This window comes from Panthera tigris, chromosome A2 (genome assembly GCF_018350195.1).
Source record: "Panthera tigris isolate Pti1 chromosome A2, P.tigris_Pti1_mat1.1, whole genome shotgun sequence".
In the NCBI taxonomy this organism is placed as follows: Eukaryota; Metazoa; Chordata; class Mammalia; order Carnivora; family Felidae; genus Panthera; species Panthera tigris.
The window spans coordinates 152,424,473-152,447,755 of NC_056661.1; the positions used below are offsets into that span (position 1 = coordinate 152,424,473).

Below are 23,283 nucleotides of genomic sequence, written 5' to 3' on the forward strand. Positions count from 1 at the left end.
TCCTTCTGACCCCTTTCTGCCAGGTTGAAGCATTGACAATAATCTCTCAAAGCATGCTAAGTAACTATGATAGTGACTGGTCAATTTCTGATTAATGTGATTTTTCTTGTTTTTAAAGACACAGACACCAAGTTAATGAAGTACCTGTTCCCAGCTTCTGAGAGTTTTTAAAAATATTATACAATGACTTTGCAATACCCACAAAGTAATCTTCTGATGTTCAGTATTCATCCTGTTGACACGATGAATATATTCGGAGTTTCATGATCTGCTAGTCTTGTATTTCTGGAGATAAGTTCTACTTAGCCATGGTATAGTTTGGAACACTGGGTTTAGATGAAGACAGACCTGATTTTAAATACTGGTTTACCATTCATTAGATAACCGTGTAACTTTGGCCGTGACTTTTCCGAGCCTTGGTTTCCTCACCTAAAAATGGAAATGTTAGTAGAATACCTACCTCATCGTGTTGTATGAAAAGAAGTTAAAAAATTGGGTCCCTCAGTAGTGTTATTGGCAGTAATAATATACCATGATAATTATTATTGTTCCGTACTTTGCTGGAATTTTAAGAATTTTGTAACTAGATTCAAAAAATGAAACTGGCTTCTAATGGAATCTTTAAGGAATTTTCCTTGTCAGTGTTAAGAATAGCACCTACTTAGCTCACAGAATTAAAATGGGATCATGACATAGCTCTCATTTTTCTAAAAAGAACTTTAATTTTTTATTACACATTGTAGAAAAGGTAGGAGATACAGGGAATCAAGTTTATGAATATTAAAATTATCTATAGTCTCACTTAACCAGAAGAAGCATTGTTAACATTAGACTCTATGCTCTCCCAAGCATTTAAATGCATAAATGTGTGCACATACATACCCACATTATCATGCTGATAAAAAGTTAGGATCGGGCTGTACACAAAATTTTGTTGCACTAAACACTATATTATGAACGTCTTTTTACCTTAATAGGTAATACTCCCCAAACTCCCATCATTTTTAATGGAGGCATTGTATTCCAAAATACTAACCTATCATAAGTTGTTCAGCACACTCCCTAATGTTGGACAATTAGGTGGTTTCCTTCATACGTAATGCTGCCTCAGACATCGTGCTAGGTATTTCTATTGGCCCACGATCCACCCTCCACCCTTCTCCACCATGCTGTTTGCTTCGAGAAGCAAGACTTTGCAAGACTGCCTCATTGGGCTTCCTCCCTCTCTGGCTTCCGATGCATCTGGCCAGTGTGGGAGGGGGTGGGGGTGGATAACACCAGCAAGAAATCTGATCATGGAAAAGGAACCAAGGGTGTTTATTCCCCCAGCTCCCACCCTGAAAACACTACTAGTTGGCCGTGTCCTCAAGCATAAGAACTAGAATGCATCTGGTGAGAGGTTCTGTCCTATGACTACTCCTGCCGGGTTCTTGGAACAGCTCCTTCCCTTTGTGCCTTCATGCTTAGGGTGGTATGGTGCCCCCACCACTGCTAGCCCAAGTTATGCCACCCACCTTTGTGGGTTTCCCTTGACCCTGCCTACCTCTTCATAGAGAGTCCTTCATTAAATTGTCTCTCCATTTATCCATTTTAAGTGTACCATCTCCTTCTTGCCAGGAACCTAACAAATATAAACAACTTTGTAAGTAAATTCCTGTATACATCTTTTATTATCATATGATATATTTCTCAAACTGGAATTATTTGATCAAAGAGCATGTGTATTTTTTTTTAATTTTTTAAATGTTTTTATTTATTTTTGAGAGAGACAGAGACAGAATGAGAGTGGGTTAGGGGCAGAGAGAGGGGGAGACACAGAATCGGAAGCAGGCCCCAGGCTCCGAGCTGTCAGCACAGAGCCCGACGCGGGGCTCGAAATCACGAGCCACGAGATCATGACCTGAGCCGAAATCAGACGCTCAACCGACTGAGCCACCCAGGCACCTCAAAGCATGTGTATTTTTAAGACCTTTTACAATATTGCCAACTTGCTCTCCAATATACCATTCCTCCAGCAGTACAGAACTTCTGCCCTCAGGCTCCTTGCCCAACTGGATATTATAATTTCTTTTCATCTTTTGCTATGTTCGTAAGCACTGCTATACTATAGAGACAGTCTCATCTATGAAAGTCTGTGTTGGGAGGAGATCAGCTAGTAATCATTGCGGTCTATTTGTTTTAGTTTTCCCTGCATAACTTTCTTGGTGTTTTATTCTATTACCTGTTACAAATTGACCGGTTAGCCCATATTTGGCCTTTAAGAATTCATTAAAATTATACCTGGTTTCATCCTACCCATGTGTAAGGATGCCACCTCTCCCCCATGCTCTGTCAAAGCTGAAATCATTTTTATGTCATGTCTTTCCATACACAACCTTGTCACTCTTTGGATTTCAGAACTTGACTTATGACTACTCTCTTTTTAATTAATAATTTATTTATTTTTTAATTTACATCCAAGTTGGTTAGCACATGGTGCAACAATGATTTTAGGAATAGATTGCTTAATGCCCCTTACCCATTTAGCCCATCCCCCCTCCCTCAACCCCTCCAGTAACCCTCTGTTTGTTCTCTATATTTAAGAGTCTCTTATGTTTTGTCCCCCTCCCTGTTTTATATTATTTTTGCTTCCCTTCCCTTATGTTCATCTGTTTTGTAACTTAAAGTCCTCAAGAGTGAAGTCATATGATGTCTTTCTCCAACTCATTTCGCTTAGCATAATACCCTCTAGTGCCATCCACGTAGTTGCAAATGGCAAGATTTCATGCTTTTTGATTGCCGAGTAATACTCCATTATATATATATATATATATATATATATATATACCACATCTTCTTTATCCACGCATGTATCGATGGACATCTGGGCTCTTTTCATACTTTGGCTATTGTCGATAGTGCTGGTAAAAACATGGGGGTGTGTGTGCCCCTTGGAAACAGCATACCTGTGTCCCTTGGATAAATAACTAGCAGTGCAATTGCTGGGTCATAGGGTAGTTCTATTTTTAATTTTTTGAGAACCCTCCATACTGTTTTCCAGAGTGGCTGCACCAGTTTGCATTCCTACCGGCAGTGCAAAAGAGATCCTCTTTCTCTACATCCTCACCAACATCTGTTGTTGCTTGAGTTGTTAATTTTAGCCGTTCTGACTGGTGTGAGGTCGTATCTCATTGTGGTTTGGATTTGTATTTCCCAGATGATGAGTGGTGTTGAGCATTTTTTCATGTGTCGGTTGGCCATCTGGATGTCGTCTTTGGAGAAGTGTCTATTCATGTCTTTTGCCCATTTCTTCACTGGATTATTTGTTTTTGTTTTTAATTTTTTTTAATGTTTATTTATTTTTGAGACAGAGAGAGACAGAGCATGAACAGGGGAGGGGCAGAGAGAGAGGGGGAGACACAGAATCTGAAACAAGCTCCGGGCTCTGAGCGGTCAGCACAGAGCCCGACGCGGGGCTCGAACTCACGGGCCGTGAGATCATGACCTGAGCCGAAGTCGGCCGCTTAACCAACCGAGCCACCCAGGCGCCCCTGGATTATTTGTTTTTTAGGTGTTGAGTTTGATAAGTTCTTTATAGATTTTGGATACTAACCCTTTATCTGATATGTCGCTTTCAAATATCTTCTCCCATTCCGTCGGGTGCCTTTTAGTTTTGCTGAGACTTATGACCAGTCTCTTACTCTTGACTTATGACCAAGCTTGAGAAAAGTTACGATTTTGTAGGTTATCTGATTCTTCTTGTGACTTCCCACATCCTGAACTGAAGTGCAACTCCACATTTAATTTTTTGAAAATTTAAGTAAATCAAGAATATTTTTTTTAATTTCTTAAAAGCTTACTTATTTATTTTGAGAGCGTACATGTGGAGGAGGGAGGGAGAGAAAGAGAGAAGGGGGGAGAGAGAGAAACCCAAGCAGGCTCCACGCTGTCAGCCTGGAGCCCAACAGCGCGTTACGCAATCCCACAAACCATCAGATCATGACCTGAGCCGAAACCAAGAGTTCGACGTTCAACCAACTGAGCCACCCAGGCACCCCGAACTTTTTGAAAATTTAAGTAAATCAAGAATATTTCTGTAAAAAACAAGACATAAAACCATATATTCATTACCACCTTCAATGTGCATGTACTTGCTAATGGAAGAAATTGAATCCTGCCTCTCGCATGCCACATGGAAAACTTCTGCTATAAATATTGAAGAGTAATGTGAATTGGCTAATAGTGCAAAAATGTGCCCCAGCTGCCATGTGTACTTGCAGTAAATACCACACAACTGCAGGTATGCCCAGAGCTACTGATCAGAAGACAAAGAGGAAGGGAAATGGATACTGGAAACCACTGATTGTGCAAGGATCTACAGTATCCAGGCAATCCAAAAGGCAAGGACCTATAATATCCAGGCAATCCAAAAGGCAGGCCTTGACAGGTTGATTCGTTTTTGCTTCCCACACGTTTCCACCACAGAAACCCTCCACAAAGTCTGAAACTGTATCTGTTTCCAATGATGACAGTGGTTCAGCCCACAGACCTGCACAGAGTTCACAAGCAATCATGTTTTGTGTTGAGGACGTAGGATAAGAGATGTGGAGAAGCATTTCCGTGGGGCCTGGGTGGTGTAAGTCATAAGCAGAGAAAACCTTTTAAAGCAGAGGCCCAAGGCAGGGTCCTCTCTTGCCTGGGTCAGGGCAGTACTGATTTAACTCATCTGTGTTTTGATCATTAAACAGGGTAGTATATCTAAAGAACTTAGAACAGCACTACACAATGGTATTATGAGTGATTATTACTTCCTTCTGAATACATTCCTGTATTCTCCCAAATTTCTACAATGATATAATACTTTATTTTCCAATAAATCTCTTGGAAAAATATTCCTAAATAAGAATAGAGAAATTCAATGATAGAGTAATACGTTATTTTACAAATAATAATGAATAGGAGGTGATGGATGTGTTAACTAACCTTAGTGTGGTAATCATTTCACAATTATATACATGTATCAAATCATCATCTCATACACCTTAAACTTATACAGTGTTATATGTCAATAATATCCCAATAAAGCTGGGAAAAAATTCTTTTAAATAATAATGACATTCCGAATCAATGTACAAAACTCAAAACAGTGCTTAGAATAAACATACTTTGAGCATATAGCAATAAAAATAAAAAGGAAATTGCATACACATATAAAATATAAATCAATTTTATTTATGAATGTATAGATGTATATAATTATAACAAAAATTACCAAATAGTGAAAAGAAATACATTAGAAGAACATATGTCATAACAGAGTTACTCAGAATTTAAGGAGGTTTTAATATAGTAAAACCAGTAACATAATCATGTTAGGTGGTTAAATGATAAAAATTATATGATTATACAAAGATACCAATTCTTACTAAAAGCTTCCAACAATAAATGTTTTTTCCCTTATTAAATAGAGAACATTTGTTTAAAGCCAACAATAAACTTCATATGTAATGAAGAAACATCAGAATTTATATTTTAACACAATTTTATTTAACACAAAGCAAAACAGAAATACACAAGAAAAGACAAACATGTCTTTTTTGCAGCTATGGTTTTACATTTGGAAGAAACAAAAAGGCCACCTAACACTGGTAGAACAAAGATAATTCAACAAAAGACAAACATTTAAAAAATTAATAGCATTCTAATGACAGAGATTCCCATACTGAGTAGCAATACAGATGTATTTAGCCAAGAAAAAATTAATGTAATAAGGGATATATAAGGCCTAGATAAAACCAAGAACAAATTATCACGAGAGAAATCAAGGAACCCATCAGTAAGGAAGCGACTTAATTCCTTGATGGGAGGAATTAGTGTCATAAGCATAAGTCTTAAACAGTTCATTTTAGGCCTTGATGATTCCAAATGAAGCACCAAAAAGATGTTTACCTTAAATAACACATTCCTTAGGGGAAAAAAGACTTTTTGAAAATTAAAAATATATATGTGGGGGCAAAAAAGAACAATGAAGACCAGTATCATACTGATTCCATGGATTCAAACACAGAGTTTGATTCATTACATGACAAAAAATACTTCTTCACTGCGAAGTGTCCAAAAAGAAGAAATTACGGTTTTGTTTTGGCTCAAAGCTCGGGAGTTAAAGCAGAAAGCCTGGCAAAGCAAGTACTACTCTGAGAACTTTGAGAATGCTAAGAGAACGGCCTCTCTTGGGGTCAGGAAAGACTAACTAGCATTTTAAAGAATCTGGTTTTGCCAGGTTTCAAGGCAGGAAGAGGGAAGGATTGGCACTTAACAGGAACATCCTTTACAAACAGAGAGTCATAAAATAAAATGGCACATTCCAAAAATTACAAGTAGGTCAGTACACACAATATTGGTCTGCATTTTCAAAACTCAGTCAAAGGCCAATATTTAAAAACCTGAAAATGTATCATAAAATCTGGATCTGGCTTCTTTCGACTAGTTGGACAACATGACAGCCTGGGTCTGCTCGCCCACATGGGTATGAGAGGCAGGTGCCCCCTCAGATGGGCAACTTGCTACGACACGTCCTCTCTCCCCCCATTTCTCTTACAGCCAGCTCACATCATCCATTTAGGTCATCTGTCTCATCCAAGAAGGCATTTGAGTTTATGACTCCTACCTTGCATTGTGGGGACCAATGAAGGTTATGGCAAAAGATAGCATGTGATTAGATCTGCATTTCAAAAGCCCAACTGGGCACAGGGTGGAAGGCTTGGGGATGGTGGGGTGGGTAGAAGGTGGTAAGGAGACCAATGAAATCCACAAAAGCCTATTGTATGAAAAATTAAAATGGGGCTGCCATCACTGAAGGAAAGCAGGGGGCTACCTCACACCTTCTATAAAAATACTCTCACAAGACAGAACCGGAAAACCAAGGAGTCCTAGATCTGTGGCATAAGAGCAAGAGCTGATGAGGATTAGAAACAAGGCTGTGTGTAGGGGATGGAAAGAAAGGGGCAGAGGAGGACAAAAACTTGAGAGCTCTGAAGGGAAACTAATCTCCAACACTGGGTAACCAGTCTGACATAAGGAACCAGGAGAAAGACGAGTATGAGGACAATTTGTAGGGTTTTGCTTTAAGTTGGTAGTCTGTTGATACTCCAAAAATAAAGAAACCAAAGAATGGACGAGTCTATAGGAAAGTTAATATTTAACCTAGGTTATGTTGAATTTGTGGGGTCTATGGATGTGCACCTTCCCTCATACGCCCTGATAAATGACCAAAGAAAAATCATCTCCAATTCTCCCGTAGTAACTTTCCAACAGCTGAATCATGAGCTGGAAATGAGGGTCAAGTATAATTATATAAAATATCTTTACAGAATGAATACTAACAGAACTAAGCTTTAAAGGGAATATTATACATTCCCTATGTATTCACTATACATAAAATATTGTAACAGAGATTACAGAGGGCTAATAACTGCACATAAAAGCATAATTAGAAGATGTATAAAAAAAAAACACAATACTGTAAAAGTCCACCAAGTCTCTTAATAGACAGGATATACATTTATACCCTACACTTTCCATTAAGAATTTAAGATGGCTAAAAAAATTTAATGAAAAATTAAAAAAGAATTTTAGATGGCTTATAGCAAAAATACACATAGTAAAAGGATAAGATGTAAATAATAATAATAAAATGTAAAAATAATTTTGTAAAAAAATAGCACCAGGAAAAATCAGAACTAGGAAAAAGGAAACAAGGTACGCAGAACAGAAGGGCTTTCAGAAATACTGCTGTGGACAACCAAAGTGAAAAGATTAACCGCGTGACTCTCATTGTCCATGAGGAGAAAACACAGCAATTTCTCACTCTGAAAAGGATGTTTCTGCACACCTTCCCCAATAGAGAAGACAGCATTTCATGATAAAACATGCTTCTAAACTAAATTAATGCAGCTTTACGAAAAACTCACTACCCTTGTCCCTATTTCTCAAATGTGTTATCGCAGGAAAGTTAAACTTAAAAACAAACAAACAAAACTTTACACACTGACATTTGGGGATATCACAACAGGAAACCCAGAAAAAGATCTCATGATGCTGCTTCTCCGTACCCCTCAATGAAAACAAAGAACCAAACATCTGAGCTTAACTGGATGAAGGGAGCTGGGCGGGGTGGAGAAGGGAGATAAAGGCAACGTGAAATGGGTGAGGTATATAGGTTTCTGATGGTCTCTCCTGATCCACAGAAAGAATGGATACGACTTCGAGGCACAGAGGAACAACATACTGTTTAAACGGCAGCAATGGAGCTTTGGCAAAGAAATTTAATAAAAAACGGAGAGTGGATAGAGTGAGGTAGAAATCTTTGGTGAGCACTCAAAAGTTATAAAGCTATGGTACTGGCTGAGGACGGATCCACAGAGGCGGGTATCATATGAGCAGGTACAAGTGATATCCTCTCGTGAAAATCGAGGAACCTCATCGAAAGCCATGCCATATCAGCACAGAGGAGGGCCCCAGGAACTGAAGGGCAAACACGAAATGCACCATATAAGACATACAGAAAACACACACAGGAAAATACTCACTTGCATACACTTAAAGAAACGCAAACCAAAAAGACGGTATCCTTTAGCACCTACAAGCCTAAGCAAAAGAAGAAATTTAAAAATTCAGTGTGGTAAGGATTTTAAGAGTCCTATTCAAAATTTGTGAGAAAGAATTGAAATATCCCAGAATAAGGGAAATAGTGAAGTAAGCGATCATCTGTTAGTGTATCCGTGCATTCAAATGATTATACGTGATAAAATGCGAATAGGGAAAGGTGCCTATGAAACTTTAAGAAAAAACAAGAGTACAAAGCGTACGTATTCTAGAACTACCACTATGTAAACTGTGTATATGGGCGCATAGGAAAAACCCTGGGTGGGTCACAGAGCAAGTCAGCAGAACCTACTCCTTTTGGAGCTCCCGCCGGCCTGGGGAAAGCTCTTGGGGACTTCGGGCAGGATGGGCCATCTTCACGGTGCACGCTGGACCGACCCCAACCATACTCACGTCCTATCCTCTCTGCCTGCTCAGCGTCCAACCACATCCCCGACCACCGTCCTCTTTGATTTTACAACAACTTGTGAGGTAGGTACTACTACGACCGTGACTGGAAAATGATGAAATGAATGAGCTTACAAATTAAGCTCAACAGAAGCTTTGTTTTCAGACCTTCTAGTTGGACACGCTTCTTCTTTCACTGACGTCCTTTAAGGTTTACCTGCATGTGGTTTCTTGGCTGACTGAGCGGGGCCGGGCACCAGAGGGCTGGCCTCTGGAGCGCTGGCTACGTGTACTCCTGGCTCCTCAAGGCCCTGTGAACACTCAGCAGAAGCTGAATTCCCTAAAAAGAAGACGAAGAGATGAGCTTTCCCGGGACACCTCTTTTATCGCTCTCCATTTCGTTTTGTGTTGGGAGCATCGGCCCAGCAGATCAGATCCCAGCCAAAAGTCCCAACACTGCTCTGGATTTGGAGAGTTTGTGTTTTCTAGATTTATTTCACACACACACACACACACACACACACACACACACACACACACACAAGTTCATAGTTAGGAGAGACCCACTAAACAAGACCAGATGAGGGTGATGACAGACCCTGTACCTGGCCTAGAAGATCCCCGCCATCATTCAGGCTTCCCTAGACAGCCTCCAACACTACCTTCAAACCACCCACTCAGGAAGTCAGCCACGACCATCCCAACAGAAGAAAACTCCGTATCAAGAAGCACCTGGGTGGCCCAGTCTGCTAAGCAGCCGTCAGCATGGAGCCCATTTCAGATCCTCTGTTCCCCTCTCTTTCTGCCCCTCCCCCCCCACCTCTCTCTCTCAAAAATAAATAAACATTTCAAAAGAAGAAGGAAGACAAAACAGAACTCTGTATCAATAGTTTGGAGACTCTGACTTTGCTGGTTTGGTTTTCCCAAATTCAGCAATTCTCCTAAGCCCACCACCCACTGAAACTGATTTCCAGCTATAAACAAATCGAATAGAATAAGTAACCTGAATGCATTGTAATTAAAAGTATACCAAACCACACTTTGTAGACCCATTTTTTAATGGTAGACTATGCAGCAACATGGGAAAATATTTATGATTCTTGATAAAGTGAAAATTTAAGATACTAATGCACACTTCGACCACAACTAGACTGGAATTTGTATAGTAACAGGAGGGACAGCCCTGCAAAATAAATGGTAACAATCATTGTGGATGGAGTGAGTGGAATCATGCAATTTATATCTCTACTCTCTACTTCCTAAATTTTTCTGTAATATGGTTAAAATTTCTTAATAACTAAAAAAGAACATACTTTCTTAAAAGTTCTCATCACGGGAAAACAAACTTTGTAACTATGTATGATGACAGATGTTACCTACACTTAACTGCGATCATTTCTGCTGTGTATACAAATATCGAAATACGTACCTCTGAAACTAATACAACGTTGTATGTTTACTACCTCAGTAAAAGTAAAGAAAGAAAAAGAAAACACTTGAATTCAAATTTAATAAAGAAATCCATTCCTGTGTTTTCCTTCCCTTTCTAGGCCACTGGCCCACCTCCTTCCTCTTTCTTCCTAACAAAGCTGTGAGGACAGTTGTACCTACTTCCTGGCCCCCAGCTTAGCGAGGAGGTACACTGCTCGAACCCTTGGGCAGATGTTATTAGCCGGCGGCACAGAAACTAAACTCTATCCCTTCCTTCCTTTAGTTAGAACCACAGTTCTAGGGGCACCTGGGTGGCTCAGACGGTTAAGCGTCCAATTCTTGGTTTCAGCTCAGGTCATGATCTCAAGGTTTAGTGACTTCGAGCCCCGCATCGGGCTCTGTGCTGACAGCGCATGCTTGGGATTCTCTCTCTCTGCCTCTCCCCTGCATGTGCATTCTCTGTCTCTCTCAAAACAAATAAGTAAAGTTTAAGAAAAAATTTAAAAAAAAAAAAAGAAGAACCATAGTTCTCCATCAGAAAACATCAGAAAATATTGGTGGTCCGGTTTCCCCGAGGATAGAGCAAAACTTACAATGTGAGGTGCTATCCCCCCCAGACTCACTTTCTGGTCAAAACTATGTGTCGGTAGTGTTCTCCCTCTGATATTCTCACCTTGACTTTCAAGCACCTTGTGCAGCTTCATATGCTTGTAGGTAGAGATTATCTGAAAATTAACGACACTTGGGACACTCAGTCCTTGGTCCTGCAGCAGCTTCAGGGCTGCGGCATGAATGAGCTGATGGGACCGTTTGCATTTCTGAAGTCTGCACTCCCCTCTGACAAAGGACTTGCATACGTGAAACTTGTTGCACTTCTCCTTCATGTTGCAGTAGCCATGCAGCGCTTCCCCTTTGTTGTACAGCAAACACACCTGGCACAGAAATGAAGCGACGCTTGACACGTTTGTTTGCACTGTCATTTACGGCAATTGACGAAAGAAAAAAAAATTTATTTTTACGATTTTAGTTTTAAGTCATTTCTACACCCAACGTGGGGCTCGAACGCACAACCCCGAGACCAAGAGTCACACGCTCCACTGACTGAGCCAGCCAGGCACCCTGAGAAAACATTTCTGTAAAAGAAGTGTGATCAGCAGAGACTTGGGCCAACATATGTCAAAATATAAACGAACTGAACAGTATGACATTGGTTCAGGGATGTAGAGGAGATCAAGAAAAAGAGATCCTACACCTAGCCTCAAAAGAAAAATAATCCATTCCTTAAAGATTTGATAGAGCTCAACAATAAAACTGTATGAGCCTCATGTTTTCTTAAAAAAATTTTTTTAACGTTTCTATTTCTTTTTGAGACAGGGAGAGACAGAGCATGAACAGGGGAGGGTCAGAGAGAGGGAGACACAGAATCTGAAACAGGCTCCAGGCTCTGAGCTGTCAGCACAGAGCCTGACACGGGGCTCGAACTCACGGACCGCGAGATCATGACCTGAGCCGAAGTCGGCCGCCTGACTGAGCCACCTAGGCGCCCCAAGCCTCATGTTTTCTTGTAGAAGACTTTTTAACTAATACTGTGGTTCCGTGCGATTTTAAATTTTTTCTTTTCTTTAAAAATATTTATTTATTTATTTGGGGGGGGGCACAGAGAGAGGGAGAGAATGAATCCCAAGTAGGCTCTGTGCTGCACAGGGCCCAACTCGGAGCTCGATCTCACAAACTGAGATCACGACCTGAGCCAAAATCAACAGTCACTTAACTGACTGAGCCACTCAGACACCCCTAAATTTTTTATCTTAATGCTTTTGTTGTTCAAAAATAAACACTATTCTGGCTTTCTGTATTTTCTTAAAACAGTTTTTTTTAATGTTTATTTATTATTATTAGTTTAATGTTTATTTATTTTTGAGAGGGAGATAGAGTGTGAGAGAGAGAGGGAGACACAGGATTCGAAGCAGGCTCTAGGCTCCGAGCTGTCAGCACAGAGCCCAACGTGGGACTTGAACTCATGAACCACAAGATCACGACCTGAGCTGAAGTCGGACGCTTAACCAACTGAGCCGCCCAGGCGCCCTGTTTATTATTTTTGAGGGAAAGAAAGTGATCAGGAGAGGGGCAGAGAGAGAGAGGGAAAGAGACAGAGAGTCCCAAGCAGGCTCCACACTGTCAGTGCAGAGCCTGAGGCAGGGCTTGAACCCACGAACAGTGAGATCATGACCTGAGTGGAAATCAAGAGTCAGACGCTCAACCGATGGAGCCACCCAGGCACCCTGAAACCATTTTGATGAGTCATATTTTTTTCTAGAAATGTGTCCATTTCATTGAAGTTTTCAAATGTATTAGTATCACATTGTATGTATTTCCAATGTGTGTTTCTTTCAACACCACCAAGTAATTCTCAGAGGACAATGACCAGATGTCCCACAGATTTTAACTCCACCCGAATACTGTCTACCTGGACGTAGCGGCAGATCCCACAGGTTAAGGGCTCAGTCCCACGAGGCTGCCCCACCTCAAATGTCCATCTGTTGCTGCCTGAACTGCTATAAAGGTCATCACCACCTCCTCCTCCAGTTAATGTGTCAGAACAGCTCACAGGAGTCAGATGACCACTTTATTATAAAATGATATAACCCGGGAACACACAGGTAGAAGAGCCGCATGTGGAGAGGTGAGGGGAGAAAAGGTGTGGAGCTTCCATACCCTCTCCTGGGGCCTCACTCTCCCAGCACCTCCGTGTGCTCACCACCCTGCACGCTGTCTGGAGGTCTGTCCTTTTGGGTTTTTATGGAAATTTCCTAACACAGGCATGATCGATTACATCATGGGCCACTGGTAAATGAACTCCATCCCTAGGCCCCTCTGCCCTCCCAGGGGGTGGAAGAGTGAGGGGGAGGGGATAAAAGTTACAACTCTCGGGGCGCCTAGGGGGCTCAGGTGGTTAAGCGTTCGACTCTTGGTCTCGGCTCAGGTCATGATGTCACAGTTCATGGGGTTGAGCTCCGCGCTGACAGCACAGAGCCTTCTTGGGAACCTCTCTCTCCCTCTCCCTCTCTGCTCCTCCTCTGTTCACACAGTCTCTCTCTCTCTCTCTCTCTCTCTCTCTCAAAATAAATAAATAAAGTTAAAAAAAAGTGTTGGGGGAAAAAAAAAAAGTTGTTCTCCTGACAACCAGCTCCCATCCTTAGGTTACCAAAGGGCTTTCCAAAAATCACTTAACAACAGACACCTTTAGAGCTCTCATCATGTAGGAAATTCCAAGGGTTTTAGGAGCTCTATGTCGGGAATGGGGATGAAGACCAAATATATTTATCATTATAACCATAAGATCACAATGTTTGTCCCTATCGTCTTTTTATTGTGTGATGTATCTGTTCCTGTGTACTGTGTCTTTAGGAGAGTGGTGGAAAGGGGTCAGAGCCATTTCCATACAAGAGATGTGGGGCACCATTCCTGATTCCTCCGTGGTCCCCGCCATGCTGCGTGTCACAGGATACACACCTCCAGTGCTGGGTGACAGGACCAGGGGTGGGCTCCTGTCCCAAGTGCAGCCAGCCCACTGGCTGCTCACAAAACACTGCGGTAGTCGGGTATGACAAGACGAGGCTGGACCCAGGAGAGCAGGCGCAAGCCATAACGAAACGGGCTCAATAAGTTCAACAATGTAACAACGTTAAACATCTGTAAGTCAAACGATATCGTAAAAACTAAAAGGTTGGGGCGCCTGGGTGGCTCAGTAGGTTGAGAATCCGACTTCAGCTCAGGTCATGATCTCACAGCTCGTGGGTTCGAGCCCCGCGTCGGGCTCTGTGCTGACAGCTCAGAGCCTGGAGCCCGCTTCGGATTCTGTGTCTCCCTCTCTCTCTCTCAAAAATAAATAAACATTAAAAAAAAAATTTTTTTTAACTAAAAGGTAACTAGAAGTGTCGCCACCCCTTCTCTGTCAGAGAGGAAGGACTGGACTGGACCCCCGTTACTGCCATTCTCTTCTCCCTTCCTGCCAATAACCTGCTCCAGCTGTGGCTCCGGGTCCTTTTGGCAACATCGTTGGAATGTATCTGGCTTATAACCATGACTGATCAAGTCTGGCTTCAAAGCCCAAAGAAGTGAGAAAGGAGATGTGGATGCCAAGGATAAACCCCGTGGCTAAGGCTGACTCCTACAGATTCTACTGCCTTGAGGGCGGCCTTTGCCATCTCACCAAAGGCTCCAGCTCATACCTCCAGCCTGTGACTTCCTTCCCTTCTTGACCCTGAACTACCTTAGCATTAACGGGGCACCACACTCACAAACGACCCTCCGGTTTCCCAACATCCCCCCTTCTTCCCACCCCACCCCTCTTCTGGCAACTTGAATGTCTACGACAGCATCAGTGCTAGAGTAGAAAATTCTACTTTTCACTGGTGGGCTCTTGTAATATTTTCTTTGGGGATTCCAACTGTTTTGTTTTCAAAAAGTCTTTGTGTATAGCTAAACAGATACAAATACGCTAATTTCACCATGACAGCAGTTCTAATGGGCACTGGTTAAACATTTGGAACTAAATCATCTCCAAGCAATTAAAATTGGTATCTAAAGCCCCAAGAAAGTAAATGGGGGAGGATACTTTCAACAAACGTGACCACAAAAGGGACCTGTATCATTACAGACATCTAATAGGGGCGCCTGGGTGGTTCAGTCGGTTAAATGTCTGACTCGTGATTCAGCTCAGGTCATGATCTCATAGTTTCGGGAGTTCGAGCCCCAAGTTGGGCTCTGCACTGAAAGCATGGAGCCTGCTTGGGATCCTCTCTCTCTCCCTCTCTCTCTCTCTGCCTCTCCTCCACTTATACAACCCCCCCAATAAATAAACTTTAAAAAAAAGACACCTTATCAATTAAAGGGAAAACAGATGCCTCAACAGAAAAATAGGCAAAAGCATGAACAGGCAATTCACAAAACACAGGCTTCAGAGACAGACGTAAATTCAAATCTGCTATGTACTATGTGACCTTGAGCAAGTTAATGTAGCTGAGTCTCAGTTTCCTCACCTGTAAAACCGGGACAGGTTATTAATGAGCTAAGATATGTGAATGACTTAGCCTTCAGTAAGCAATCAAAAAACTAGTGGCTAAGAGCGCCTGGGTGGCTTAGTTGGAGCCTCCAACTCCTGGTTTCATGATCTCTGAGTTCGTGAGTTTGAGATCTCTCAAACAGCACAGAGCCTGCTTGGGACTCTCTGTCTCTGTCTCTGCCTCTGCCCCTCCCCCACTTGCTCTCTATCTCTCTCAAAAAAATAAAAATAAAATAAACTAGTAGCCATTTTCATTATTTCTTTACCACACGCGTCCATCACTCCTTGTGGATCAAAGCCTAAAATCACAGAGACTGCATAAAGGTCAGCACTGCACCATAACCTCCACCCACACACCTGACCTCTGCAAGGTGACTTTTGATGTTCTCGATCTCCTTCATCGTGCATTCAGTATGAGGGTGAATTCTTGGTAACTCACCTCTGGTAAAAGGCAGGGGTCATTCTGTAAAAGCAGGATCCGAAGCTGGGCCTCATTGAGGCCAAAAAGCCCATGGTTTTTCAGAACTTGGATGTTGACGGGTGTGTGGATATCATGGGAAAGGGTACAGGTAGACCTAGGAGAACACAGAGCTCTGGATCAGAGGCCCAGGTGAAGGGGCCAGTCCGCCAAAGTTCTGGCCTTTGACTCACGTGTGAAGTTAAACAATTTTCCCTGAACCCAAAGATACCACAGCTAATAAAGCCAGCGCTAATAATAAAAAAGCCGAGTGGAAGCCACTCTCCTCCCAAGGTCACTTGCATTTTAAATCGGGATGCCTGAACGCCAGCCAAAGGCACCCCCTGCCCCAGTCACCTGCCTTGATGCCTTCTGTTGTTGGCCGGAAGGTGACTGACCGTACTTCTCCACCCCGAACAGCTGCCCACCACCCCCCCACAGTCCCCCGACGTTGGGAATGAAGTGTGCCCCCGACCCCGCTTTGGGGAGCCTGAGTGAACCAAGGATGACCAGAGGCCTCAAAACACCGCCCTCGGTTTCCTGGGGGTCATTCTAGATCGGGCTTTCTAAACCCGGTGAGCACCGACTCACTTGGGTAAAACTTTGAGGTTACGTGCAAAGAAAGGAAGGGCACTCTCGATAAAGGGTCCGAGGACCTCACAGGTCCGCAAAAGCCCCCCAGCAGGACCACCGGAGTAAACGAACTCAAAAGTCCCAGTCCGGGTTTCCCGCGGCCGCGCCGCGGTTTCCGCGGGCAGGGGCTGGACTCCGGGGGGCGAGCAGCGGTGAAGAAATCCCGACCGATCGGGACGACTTCGGGCCTCGCTCCGCGCCGGAGCTGGAAGCGCAGGGGAGCCCCCTCCCCCACCCCCGAGGACGCCGCGGGGGCCCCTTCCCGGGCCTTCCCTTCCGCCCTCCGACGGCGGGGCGGGGTGCACCCCCCGAACGAGCGATCCCTTTTCTCCTTCCCCCGGGGCCCCGCTCCCCCGCCGCCCGCCTCACCAGCAGTCGCGGTTCGGGCACTTGCCCAGCATGTGGCGGCGGCAGAGGTGCAGCTGGTCGCAGGCCTGGCACTCGCCGCGCTGGTAGCGGGCGCAGAGGCGCGCGGAGGACACGGCCACCACCCGCCAGGCGCAGGGGCCGCCGCCCGCGCCGCCCGCGCCGGCCGCCGCCTCGGCCTCGGCGTCCCAGAGGCCCTCCCTCATCTCCACCTCCTGCAGCAGGAAGCGGTCGGGCCCGGCCTGGCGCAGCACGTCCCGGAGCCGGGCCTCCGAGAGCTCCACGTGGCCGCGCAGGTCCCGCAGGAACATGCGGCCGCCGTTGGCGCACAGCACCTTGGTGAGGAAGGAGCACACCGTGGGCTCCGCCATGGCCGCGGCCGAGCACGGAAACCCGAGGCGGGCAGACTCCTCCCAGTCACGTCCACGACTCGGGCCCGAGCTCCCGGGGCCGGGCGGGGGGTGGGGGGCAGGGCGCGCCGCGGCGGCAGAGGCGGGGGCGGGGGCCTGCGGGCCACCCGCGGGCGCCACCGCGTTCACCGAGCGCCGGTCAAAGGGAGGCCTCGCCTAGAGGGACGTGGGTGGTGGGGGGAGGCGTGACCCGCGAGCAAATGAGAGGATCCGAGGTGCCCATGAGGGCTGCAAAGATAAAACGGGTAATGAGGTACGAGGGCCCTTAGGGGGTTGCCGGGGGAAGGACTCCGAGGGAGCCACCAGCGACATGTGGGCATGTGGCTGTCGAGGCCTTGAAACGTGACCGGTTGGAACCGAGAGGTGATGGAAGTGTGAGATACACGCCCTGGATTGCAAAGGTTTTGGGATGCAAAATATCTCATTGAGAACTTTCTCAGTCGTGTTCACTTGATGATATTGAAATAAAAATGTTCTTACAGTTTCATCTGTTTCTTTGACTTTTCTGATGTAGCTCCGAGCAAATTTTAAATTACATGTGGGGCTCACTTTATTGTCGTTGGACCACACCAGTCTAGACCTGTACGTCTACGAAGCAGCTATCCTTGTTGGCGAGGATGCGCAAAGAGAAGATCTCTTTTGCATTGCTGGTGGGAATGCTAGCTGGTGCAACCGCTGTGGAAAATGGTATGGAGGTTCCTCAAAAAGTTAAAAAGAGAACTACCCTAGCACCCAGCAATTGCACTACTAGGTGTATATGCAAGGGATACAGGTATGCTGTTTCAAAGGGGCACATGCACCTCAACGTTTATAGCAGCACTATCAACATTAGCCAAAGTATGGAAAGAGCTCAGATGTCCATCGACAGATGAATGGATAAAGAAGATATGGTTTATATATACAGTGGAGTATTACTCGGCAATCAAAAAGAATGAAGTCTTGCCATTTGCAACTATGTGGATGGAACTGGAGGGGATTATGCTAAGCAAAATGAGTTAGAGAAAGACAAATCATAAGACTGCGTTCATATGAGGAATTTAACATACACAACAGATGAACATAAGGGAAGGGAAGCAAAAAGAATATAAAAACAGGGAGGGGGACACAACATAAGACTTTTTTTTTTTTAATGTTTATTTATTTTTGAGACAGAGACAGTGCAAGCAGGGAAGGCGCAGAGAGAGAGGAAGACACAGAATCTGAAACAGGCTCTAGGCCGGGAGCTGTTAGCACAGAGCCCAACACGGGGCTCGGGCTCACGAATCGCGATATCATGACCTGAGCTGAAGTCGGATGCTCAACCCACTGAGCCACCCAGGTGCCCCAACATAAGAGACTCTTAAATACAGAGAACAAACTGAGGGTTGCTGGAGGGGCTGTGGGGGGGGGGGGAGGGGAGATGGGCTAAATGGGTAAGGGGCATTAAGGAGGACACTTGTTGGGATGAGCACTGGGTGTTATACACAGGGGATGAATCATTGGAATCTACTCTGGGAAACATTATCGCACTATATGCTAACCAACTTGGATGTAAATTAAAAATGAATAAATGGAAGCAGCTATCCTTTCTGCCCAACAGCTTGCTCATTTAATGAACAGCTTTTGAGCCACCGCTCATGCTGTGACAGAAAACAGAGACACCTAAGACCTAACGGAGGAACTCAACCAGCTCTCTTACAGGGTGGTTGTGGGGATTAAACGAGTTGATGGCATGTAATGTAAAGAACATAAGAGGAAGGTGACTGACTGGCAAGAGGCCAGACCTTCTCTGCCATGCTTAGAAATTTGGACTTCTATCCTGAAGACGTTGGGAAGCGATTAAAGGAATTTCAGCTGGAAGTGGCAGGATCCCTCCGCGCAGAATGTTTCTCCTGCTCTAGATGTATCCTTTCTGCCTTTCATCTGAGATTAAATGACACGTCTTCAGCAAGACCTTTCTTGACCTCTCCACGCGGAACTTACCACTGATCGTGTCTCTTCTTATTTCTGTATTTGTAGAATTCAAGCAGGCGAAAGTAGGCAATCTGTTGGACAGGACAAAGTAGGCTTTGTCCTGTTCATTGCTCTGTCTGTAAACTTAAAAAACAGGGCCTGGCCATACTTAGGAGAGGTGTTTCAGAAAGATCCCTGGTAGGCGTGAGAAGAATGGATTTCTAGAAGAGCAGGGCAAGATAAGGAATAACCGAAGAGGATTTGAGGGACCATAACTTCAGTTTTCATTGTGTTGGGATTGCAGTGGACAAACCAAGGTAAGCGGCTCAGTAGGCAGTTGTATTGTAGGCACAGGTCTAGAGTTTCCAAAAGATGCGGGGGATATAGACTTGAGCGACATCAGATTATTAGGTAATTGAAACGGCGAGAGTCGATAAGCTCTCTCCGCAAAATGGAAAGTGTGTAAAGCAAGCATGGAAGGATAGAGCCTTCTATTATAGCGACATTAGAGAGGCAAGGGGAGGAAGAGAAAAATCCTAAGGAAAGCGGAAGTAGCCTTTCCTTCCTGCCTCGCCTAGGTCTTTTGACTACATCTGCACCTGGACTGTCTGCATAAGGTCTTTGTCCTCCAGAAGGAGCAAGCTTGCCGGCCGTTGAGGCAGGCTGGAATTGCCAAGGCATCAACACTCCAGGAAGAACCCTCGACTGGTGATGTTAGGGAATGAGTGAGGTGGGGGCCCACTCAGACCCCCAGAGTTGGTAGGAAGGTTATTTTAAACTAAAGACAATTTGAGATTCAGCAGATGTAGAAAGAAGCCTTCTTGGAGCTTCCCTTATTTCACCAAAGGCAGAAACTGCTGGAAGTGAGGCTGCCATAGATCCTCTCTCTGGGCAAGTTTCATGGCCATGAGGAAAAATAAAATAAAATAAAATAAAATAAAATAAAACAGAGATCACTGGCACCTGCATAAACAAACATTATCACAAACTTCCATATCTCGTTTGTTCCTCTGGAAACCATTCGTTCTTCCCACAAAAGGCTTTTCTCCCCTCTCCCTCTCCCCTATTAATTTAGGTACATAAACCGTAATCTTTAACGGTTTAGGGAGTCCCTTTGTTTCCATATGCGCGTGATGAACGTCCCCCCCGCCTTTCTCTCCTGTTAATCTGTCTGTTGTCAGTTAAATTCACACTCCAGAAATTGAACCTAAGAGGATAAAGGAAGAGTTTTTCCTACCAGATAGTGGCTAAATATCCCAGGGCATTGTTCCTCAGGTGGAACAATTTCAAAGTGTATATTCCATAATTTCCCAAAGGTTTGTCAGTGGCATTGAGCCCCAGTTGCCCACGGCTGTAACCTGCTCATTAACATGCCCTATATTGCCTTCCTTTCCCTGACTCACCTCCCCACTTCTCTACCAGTGTTTCTTGGAATCACCTCCCAAATAATCTCCTTGCATACAATCCTTTTCTATTTTCTTCCGAGGAAGCCAGCCTAAGATAGAAACCGATAAAGGGAGCCTAGAGAAAAATGAGATTCATTCATGGACACAGAGGAGAAAGTTTCAAGGAGGAGGTGGTCAGCATTATAAAATGCTGCAGGGAGTTTCCCTATGAGAGTGTTGATAAACTAGGCAAGTTTATTCCAGAGGTATAATGAGAAAAGGCAGAATTCTGTAGGCTAAGAATAAAAAGAAAAATGAGAAAATCCAACTTTTTGTCTTTTATTTTAGAGAAAGAACCTGAGTGGGGGAGAGGGGCAGAGGGAGAGAGAGAATCCCAAGTGGGGCTCTATCCCACACCTCTGGGATCTTGACCTGAGCTGAAACCAAGAGTCGACACTCAACCGAGCCACCCAGGTGCCCCATGGGAAAGTCCAACTTTTTAAAATAAGTTATCTGAAAAAATAAGGTAGTGATAAAATAATAATTAGAGGAAGACGTAAGATGGAGGGAGGCGTTTTATTATAGGAGAGGCAAGCGTAGTTCTATGCCAAGTGAACAGAGCCAATAAGAAGGGAACGTTGAAATTTGGCTGAGAAGAATAATTCAGTGGGTGATTTTCATAAGGCAGTGGGAGAGGACAGGACATGGGAAGAATTAACCTCAGACGGAAGAAGAAAAACCATAGAACAAGAGGAAAAGAAGCAAGGATGAGTATATAAAAAGACAAGTTTGTAGGCTTAAGATGAAGGAGAAAAAGTCTAATAGCCATTTGTGTTGTTAAGTATAAGACTGAGAATGTGTGGAGGGGGGGAGTCGTCACGTGAGGAGGCTAGCGAAGGTCTAACAAAGCTGTCCTGTGGGGTTGGGGGAACGAGGGCCGAGAGGGCAGGTGGGCCGTGAGAGGGCTTTGCCAAAGTTGAATACCAGGTGTACGTAGTGGTGTTAATCCAAACAGCTCTGCAATTCTCTCTAAAAGTACTCAATATTAAAAATAAGTAAATAAAAATGAAACTACTCAATGTTTATAGAAACAGAATTTGACGAACATTGCTAGGTTTGCCAAATGGATGGGACATAAAGTCAAAGGTTCTAGGTGACTGAATGTATTCGCCGAAGGAGTGGCCAGGTGCTGAAGGGGCTCAGAGCTGGATAAGAAAGGAAGTAAAGACCAGAAGGGGCAGCATGTGTGTAGGGAACGTGAGAGCAAGAGAGCTAAAGGCCATAGCAGAGGTAGGTTATACAAGTTTACAACGTCAGGGGCGCCTGGATGGCTCAGTCAGTTAAGCATCCGACTCTTGGTTTCAGCTCAGGTCGTGATCTCAACAGTTGGGGAGTTCGAGCTCCAACTTCAACTCCACGATGATCATGCCTGCTTGGGAGTCTCTCTCACTCCCTCTCTCTCTGCCTTACCCTGCTCGCTCTCTCAAAAATAAATACTTTTTAAAAAGTTTACAATCTCAGAAGAGCAATTCTGACTAGCGGCAGGAGGGCGATGGACATTGATGCCTGAAGTGTGAAGATGTTAGAGAAAAAGAGATTATGAGGATCTAAGGCTAGGAGTGTTGGCTATGTTGTCCACAATGAATGGTTGAAGGGGGAGAGAGGTGGGACGTCAAAGGGAAGGGTAGGGACTGTTCCTTAGAGAGGAAGCCTAGCAGAGTGGTTAACATGTGGGTTCTGGAGCTAGACTCCAGGGGTTCGGAAGGCTGGTCTGTTACTCACTAACTGTGAGACTCTGGGTAAGTTATTTTACTCCTCAGCAAAGGTATGGATTCTGGAATCAGAAGTCGTGTGATAACTAAAGTATGGGAATAAATGAGATTCATGGGGAAGAGTGTAAAGGAAAAAAAAAAAAAAACAAAAAACAAAACAAAGATCCCAGAGCAGACTATTGGGGAATGTAGAGTTTTGGGGCACAAAGGGAGAGACATCAGGAAATGGCTGAAGAGGACAAGAAGACTGACCAGAGAATGGAAAAGAGAAACACAGAGGGTTGAGATTCAGGTGGTATTTTAGGATTTAACTTTCTAGGATTCAGGTGGTTCCTTGTAAGGTGATACGTCCTCCAACCCAGATTCTGAAGCTTGTTCTCAAACGGCTGCCCGCTCCAGGCACACTTGTCTAGCACAGATTTTTGAACAAGTCACTCCAAGGGCATGCACTAATATCACTGTTAGAACCTTCTCAATGAAAAACTGCCTGTTATTCCCTGCTCCTTCCCAGCCACGTCCTTCAACATGGTCCCGGTGGCTCTCTGCGCCTTTAGCATTGAGCATCGCTGGCCCTTTATGGTAATTTATCTTTACGGTAGCCAAGGCAGGACTCTGAACTGCTTGCTCCCTAGCTCTCCTCCCACCAAATGCTGGACTGAGTTCCACCACAGAAATCAAATAACGGCACCTTTTCCCAAATGCAGGACCAAAAATTAAGACTTTAAATAACATCTTCTCAAATAATCATTTCTGAAAAACGGGGAGCCTTCTATGACAAAGCAAATAAATAACTAACTAGAAA

General features: G+C 44.2%; 1 protein-coding gene across 1 annotated transcript; it reads right to left on the minus strand.

The window, feature by feature from the left end:
* Window positions 1-7,676: 7,676 nt before the first annotated feature.
* Window positions 7,677-17,353, minus strand: ZC3HAV1L (zinc finger CCCH-type containing, antiviral 1 like). The gene is made up of 4 exons (XM_042973315.1): window positions 16,986-17,353; window positions 15,966-16,101; window positions 11,135-11,393; window positions 7,677-9,370 (listed from the first exon to the last, which is right to left on the minus strand). Exons 1-4 carry the CDS (start codon window positions 17,351-17,353, stop codon window positions 9,237-9,239), a joined length of 897 nt encoding a protein of 298 aa, XP_042829249.1. The 3' UTR covers window positions 7,677-9,236.
* Between the last annotated feature and the right edge of the window lie 5,930 nt (window positions 17,354-23,283).

Coding starts and splice junctions, on each gene's coding strand:
- ZC3HAV1L (XM_042973315.1), bottom strand. CDS start 17,353: ATGGCGGAGCCCACGGTGTGCTCCTTCCTCACCAAGGTGCTGTGCGCC. Junction 16,102..16,985: donor TGCCCGAACCGCGACTGCTG/GTGAGGCGGGCG, acceptor GTGTTCTCCTAG/GTCTACCTGTACCCTTTCCC. Junction 11,394..15,965: donor ACCCCTGCCTTTTACCAGAG/GTGAGTTACCAA, acceptor TTTCTGTGCCAG/GTGTGTTTGCTGTACAACAA.